We start from the raw sequence: 7,500 nt of genomic DNA on the forward strand, positions 1-7,500 counted from the left end.
TCCCAAATCGATAATAGTCCTTTAACCGATAGGAGCGGAGAGATAGCGGTGATGAAAGACAGGCATGTGGTGGAGGTGGAGGTGGAGGTGGTGGTGGTGGGGTGGGGGGGCTATGAACTTGTACGGAAGCAGGGGGGGGGGGGGGGCGTAAAAAAAACAACAGCATGGCCTTATAAGGGAGGCGGAGGCGCATTACAGAGTGAAGAACAGCCACGGGCCACGGAGAGGAATCGCTCCATGGAGGGAAATAGAAGTGTGGGGTTGGGAGGGCGGGGGGGGGGGGGGGGGGGAGGAAATGGAGAAGGCCCCGGAACATCTCAATCCATCCTCTCTCTCTCCCTCTCTCTTGAATTCCCCTGACTATCAAAGCCCCCCCCCCAGCGGTGTGATGACACTGGGTGGGGGCGGGCGGGGCTGATGACAGAGCTGGGGGATGTCAACCTCCTGGCGGGACGGAGCGTTGAAACAGAGGCTGACTCCACGAGGGGGTCTGAAGGGAGACCTTCTAGACACTATCATAACTAACAGAGACCCCTGTGTATAGGACAACATCCTTTAGCCACACACACACACACACACACACAGGCCCTATGCAGCCCAGCAGACGTAATTGAATCTCCCTGTCTGTGGTTGCTATGGGGAGAGGGGGGGGGGGGGGGGCGATAGGTGATACTATACTTCCATAGACACAGACAGACCTTTTTTTTTTAAAGCATGAATATGGATTGAGAAGACCACAATGTTTGAACATGAATAACGTATGTATGCCAAAACCACACCACCGGTTGTGTGTGTGTGTGTGTGTGTGTGTGTGTGTGTGTGTGTGTGTGTGTGTGTGTGTGTGCGCGCACACACCCCACCGCCTTACCCCTTCCCTCTTCTTTAAAAGGCTCCTGAAAGGAACAAATAAATAAATAAATGCATCATTATACATCGGTCACGGTCATGCAGGCCCACGACTCCAACAGAGCCTCTACTGTTCTGTGTGTGTGTGTGTGTGTGTGTGTGTGTGTGTGTGTGTGTGTGTGTGTGTGCATGCGTATGTGCTTTTGTACATGCGTGTGTGTGTGTATGTATGTTTTGCACTGCATAAGACTAGAAACCCATTTCAGATCCAGCACATACATTTATTCAATTTCCACAATTTTGTTGTCGAGGCTTTGTGCCATCAATCCATTGACACATGGCTCAAGCGACCGTCGTGACATCATGCTGGGAAAAAGCTTGGCAATCCCTTGATTGTATTACTGTAATATAAGAATGTCTTTGTGGCAAAATAAATAACGGCCACCTTTAGCCTTGGACCTGACCATCATATCAACGTGTCTTCACGCAGGTATTAATATTAATTATTACAGGAAGTAAGAAAGATTACTCTGACAATCCCAAGACCATCTCTCTTCCTGTCCTCCATGGTATGGAAGTTATTATGTGTTTGTGTTTGTATATTTATAAGTTATTTACTCCTGTAGAAAAGAGATGGTTGTACTAGTAAGGTGTGTTTACTTGTTGCATACAAGATCCAATTTGACAGGCATTGGATCCTGTTTGGAAAAGCAATTGTATTTCTAAATTGGATAGATATTAAATATAGTAAGTAAGACTTTTTTAAGATCCTTCATGTCAAAACCTACAAAATAGCTGCCTTCCATGTTTCCATATGATATGTCTGGCATAAGGTGACCTTACCCAAGGCTTAGAGCATCCTAAAGGAAGGCTTTATCCTTAATGCTGATGTGTGTCACTCGGCTTAGCAAAGGTCACTCAGTTCAACTGGGCTTCAACAAGTCACTGCCAGATCTAGGATCACTTTCACTGTGGAATTGTATATCCATCCATTAGTCCAGTGGCAATTCAATGTTTGGATTAGTTTCAACGGATATCTTAAGAATCAAAACACAGAGCTGCCCGTGTCCCTGCAGCCCAGTTCAGCCGCAGATTCATTGTAAACAGCAGAGGGGCACGGAGGAAAGAAGGGTTATGCGTGGGTCTCTAGGATACAGCTCTCTTTCTGGACTACAGTATTCAATCGTATTTGTAAAGCGATGGCAGATTCTCAGCACAGTGCAAGCACAATGCTAACAAAAAATGTAACATCTTAATATTACATTATTTTATGTCATGTTATGTTATTTTATGTTATGTTATACAGTGAATTAAAAGTTAGGCCCGACAATAACATTGGTAAGGGAAATGAAACCTTCAAAGATCTGCACCACACATGACCTCAAACAGCCTTTAATTAAGAAATGTTAAAAACCCCTGGAAGCGAACAAAAAAAAGCTAATAAAGAACAATGAAGGGACCGATATTGCCACTGGCCACGCGACAAAACTAGATCCAGCTCTGGCCCCATCGGGCTGGGCCAAGACGAGCATATTGAGCGGGGATGCGTTACTAAACATGGAGAACGAAATCAACCACATGACCGCAGCCAAAAAAGGTGCCCATGTGGATTTATATTGGCTCCAGAGTGCCTGGCAAAGTGCGGCAACGGTGGCTAACTTCAACATAGCTAACACACCAAGCGGCTCCACCTTGGCATTCTGCCATAACAAACTCAATTTATTTTTCATCTCCAGTCTCTGGTTCTGAGTATTACAGTTAAAGACACTGTGTCAATATTGTGTATGTGTGTCATAGAGATAAGGATTTCACACTTGAAACAACCCTTGATTTATTCTGGTCTTCTTAATAGCTCCTAGACACTATTTCCAAGTTGCATTCAAGTTTGGAAATTGCTTTGCAATAACGGTTTTCAGCAAGTTGTCAGCCCCTCATAGTGATTAAAATGAAAGAAAAATATAAAACTGGCAGACGTACACAAAAATTTCAGGGAGTAGAGTTGACTATCAACTAGATTCTATGCTACAAACTGGCTTGTTACGGGACCCTGTCAAATGATCCAAGATGGTTCTAATCCATCTTGGTTCTAAACACTAGAACCGAGATGGCCGCTTGAAGCCTGTTGTGTGCGGTGCCGCGCCGTACCTTCTTCTGCAGCACGGCCACCTTCCTCTCCTTGACCTCCAGCATGTCCTTCATGTCCCGGATCTCCCCGGCCAGGGTGCTCTTCTCGTCCGACAGGTCCTGCAGCTGCTTGCTCTTCTTGCTCAGCACCTGCTCCTTCTCCTCCAGACGCACCCGCAGCGCATCCACCTGCAGGACAGAGGGAGACAGACAGGTGGTCAGACAGACACACAGACGGGGAGTCAGACAGAGGGACAGACAGGGAGTCAGACAGAGGGACAGACAGGGAGTCAGATAGAGGGACAGACACACAGACAGGGAGTCAGATAAAGGGACAGACACACAGACAGGGAGTCAGACAGAAGGACAGACAGGGAGTCAGACAGAGGGACAGACACACAGACAGGGAGTCAGATAGAGGGACAGACACACAGCCAGACAGGGAGTCAGACACATAGACATACACACAGACAGACAGACAGTCAGGTAGAAAGACAAACAGGGAGACAGACAAGCAGGGAGACAGACGGACAGACATACAGGGGCAAGATATTCTAGTCGCGGTTAGGGTACAAAAGGTCTGGGTTCGATCCCCAATGGATAAAAGTCTATGCTGAATGACTAATTGAGGAATAAAACAGTGTACATAAACGATAAACATTATGCACTGAAGAGATGGACAGACAGACATTCTGACCGGGCTGACCGACAGACTGAATATCTATAACAGATACAGAGACAGCCCATTCCCCGTTCGGTGGCCCATATGTTATTCTTCAGTTCTGGTACCGGCATGTCTCAACACATTGACTTGTTGACATTTGGAAGTAGTAAATGTTCAGCTCTGACCTAATGTTCATAATGTGATTCACTGAGAACCGCTGCAATAAAACTGTTCATAAACCGTGTCTGCGTGATTGTGTGTATGTGTATAAATGTGTGTATGTGAGTGTGTGTGTGTGTGTGTGTGTGTGTGTGTGTGTGTGTGCATGGAAGAGTAGGAGCGGGAGAGAGAGACTGAAAGCAGTCTCATCCTAAGATATGAGAGCGTGGTATGTTCAGCAGAAGCTCACACACTTCACACTTTAGAGCCCTCTCCCACCGGCCTGCCTCGGTGGAATGACTGATATCGAAGCTTGCTTCAGGAATTGTTATTGGACATATATCTGTGTTCTTGAGCACTGCCGAGAGTAAGAGAGCAGCGGATGTGCGCACAAGACAAAAAAACACACACACACACACACAAGGATGTGCGCACACACATACACACACACACACACACAAACACTTCTCCCCACACACACACACACACACACCAGAAAGTGCGCACAGACAATGATGTGCACACACAGATACACACACACACACACACACACACACATGCATGCAATTGGCAAAGTGTAGACCTTCATTGTTGCTCTTCAGAATCTTTTCCAGCTTCTGTTACCATGGAGCAATGTATTAAGGTGATGAGAAATGGAGGTGACCCTTCATATTAAGGTGCCTGTATCCGTGTGTGTGTGTGTTTCCAAAACATACACACATTGATGGAGAGAGGAAAATAAAAAGCGGAAGACAGAGTTCTGTGGGCGTGTCTTCTTTGTGAACCAAGTCCTGGATAAATATTATTCTGGATAGTTATTTAAACAGCTGACAGTCAAAAGTCTTCACTGGAAGTTTGCATGGGTTCAACCTCTAGTTGTAATATTAAGCCAGATTCCTTGTGGAAGGAATTGTGCGTGTGTGTGTGTGTGTGTGTGTGTGTGTGTGTGTGTGTGTGTGTGTGTGTGTGTGCATAGTATACTATAAGTATGCACAGTAAGCACAATAAAATATTCCACAGTATAAAAAAATAAAGATAAAATATTATATAATGTTTAAATATTGAAATATTGGAACAAGTATACAGAGGGCTGATTTCTCATTGGAATCAAGTAGGATTCTCCTGGCATTGCAAGCTTCTTGTATCTGTCTTGTGTTGCGTCCCTGGCATTGGACCAGAGCCTAGCACTGAGACCTGCCTGTCTGCAGCACTCCAAACACTCCAAACACTAATCCCACCGTACACAAGCGGAAGTGTGTGAGTGTGTGTCGATTCCATTTCACATATGTGCGCGAGAAAAAGAAAGAGGGTTATAGTGGGGAGAAAGAGAGAGAAAATTAAGAGAAATGTCACGGAGGAAATGGATAGCAACAGAGCAGATGAGAATGCACTTATTGGAGAGAGGCGGCGATAGGAAATCCGTGCTGTCTCTCCGGTGCTGCTAGTGACTTGTGATAGCGATAGCGGTCCTATCACCTCACTAATAGCCACTTTCAGTCCCACCCCGCCGGCCTACCCTGGAGCAAGCAGCCCAGGGGAGAATAAGTAATAGCCTGTGGGGTCGATAAGGTGTGTGAAGTATGGTTTCAGATGGAGAACAAGACAAACGAACAGACGGCAGAGAGGAGGCAGGTAAAGGGATATCAAGAGGAGAAAAGAGGAAAACCCAAGAGCTTCCCTTAAAAAAAATATAAAACAATGGCACGTCCGGGGTCTAAAATCATGTTGTCATCGCCGACCACTGTCAACAGCATCCCACTGGGCCGCGTAACCTCGCCTTGGCCTTCTCTATCCTCCGTTCTCCTGTTATTCTTCCCTGCTTTCTTCTTCCCTCTCCGTCTCCAGCCTCTCTGGCTCTCTCACCACTCTCTGTCTCCCAGGACGCCTCCAGGGCTGCAGGCGGGGTACTGAGTGTTGGCTGAGAGGTGTGGTGTAACCGAGCGATGCTTCAACGTGGACACATCCCTCAAGCAGCTCCGCCGGGTTGACTTTGGTCCGCTGCTCGCTTTCTCTCAACTCTTACTTTGTACAAGTCAGTGTGTGCGTGTGTGTGTGTCTGTGTGTGTGTGTGAGGGTTTGCGTCCGTGTTCGTGTGTGTGTGTGTGTGTCTGTCTCTCTGTCTGGGTTTGCATGTGTTTGCGTGTGTTTGTGTGTATATCTATCTCTTTTTATCAGTGTCTGTCTATCATGTGCAAGAGATAACACTCAAAGCAGAGCCCAGGCTGCTGTCTCCACGGCAACCAGAGGATTCATTAGCCCCTTGTGATTGGACGCTGGCGAAGACGATGGTTTCAATTACTATGTTGCTTTCATATCGGAGAAGGAGGGAAGAATCACAAGGACCGGGTGAGAGAGGGATGGAGGCAGCACTCCAGTCCAGTCTGGCCAAGACCAAATCCAACGGGGCCATGTGGATTGCACTGAGGCTTGTCGCCGAAGAGATGAATTAAAAACACATCTCATCTCCCCCTTCCCCACACCAAACCCTCATACACCCCCCTCCCCCTGCCCAAACCCCCAACCCCAAAACCTGACATGACATTTCCAGGGCCTCACTCAACACCATATCATTTGAAAAAGAAGGGCTTGATAGATTTTCAAGATTCGGTGGTTGAGAAGTTATTAATTCTTGGCTTTATGAGTTTTTATTTCTGTAAAGCGAGGACAGTTACACAGTGCTAAGCGCGAGTTCTCACACTTTGATGTACACGCTTCAGTGGATTTCCAATGTGCAGGCCCATGCAGACACACACACACACACACACACACACACACACACACTTAACACAATACTACACACAAAAGCGATATAAAGATATACAGTATAATCTGCAAACAAAAGGGCACACCACACACACTTGAAGCACACACAGATGTTCATTCTCCCGCTTTCTCCCTCTTTTTATATTTTGTCGACTTCCCCTCTCGAACGTGCAGTTACGTCCAAATGTGTATTCTGGACATTGGTTTGCAAAGTAAAACAGAGGCTTAAAGAAAACAGCTTCTCTGTTTGTCCTCACCTCCCGCTCTCGTGTTTCATCATAAAAGTTTTTCTGGCAGGAGAATCTGCTAAGTTATCGGCCTCAGCGTCGGCTGTGGGCCGCAACAAACAACAAGGGGACTATTTGACCAGACCACAGTCGGAACGCCGGTGCTGGAGATTATGGGAAGACCGCAGCAGAGGCCTTGGGACTTGCACACAAGAGTTGACGCACACACACACACACACACACACACACACTCACACACAAGCCACACACACACACACATCAGCAGCCGCACACATGTAAACACACACCCCACCCTCACCAGTACATGCATGCACGCACACACCTATACACATGAATCGACAGACACACATACACACATTAAACATGCATACACATGCATGCATTGTGTATGTGCAGACACGCGGCCCCACACAAACACGTGCGATCTTTGATAGACACACGCACACACACACACACAATGCAAGCACACTTGTACAATGCAACAGCGTGCAGGGCGTGAGTCTGAGCAGGATTTTTCCTTAGACAAACTGCATCCATACGATACAATAAACCAAATAGTCTCCATTACACTCTCTTTCTTAAACACACAAACACCCCCCCCCCCCCCCCCCCACACACACACACACACATCTTTACACTGCTACACACACACACACACACACACACACATATGGTATGCACACACACACCATACGT

At 46.8% G+C, this 7,500-nt stretch overlaps 1 protein-coding gene across 1 annotated transcript in view; it reads right to left on the minus strand.

Moving 5' to 3' along the window:
- The window catches only part of LOC311359789 (ERC protein 2-like), a gene marked incomplete at its 5' end in the record, with an annotated part of 131,118 nt that overhangs the window by 96,209 nt on the left and 27,409 nt on the right, over positions 1 to 7,500 (minus strand). Inside the window, one exon of the mRNA XM_084479828.1 lies at positions 2,992 to 3,159. Coding sequence (XP_084335954.1) covers positions 2,992 to 3,159 — 168 coding nt within the window. The remainder of the gene's footprint in view (positions 1 to 2,991; positions 3,160 to 7,500) is intronic.

This window comes from Micromesistius poutassou (genome assembly GCF_964030765.1).
Source record: "Micromesistius poutassou genome assembly, chromosome: 15".
In the NCBI taxonomy this organism is placed as follows: Eukaryota; Metazoa; Chordata; class Actinopteri; order Gadiformes; family Gadidae; genus Micromesistius; species Micromesistius poutassou.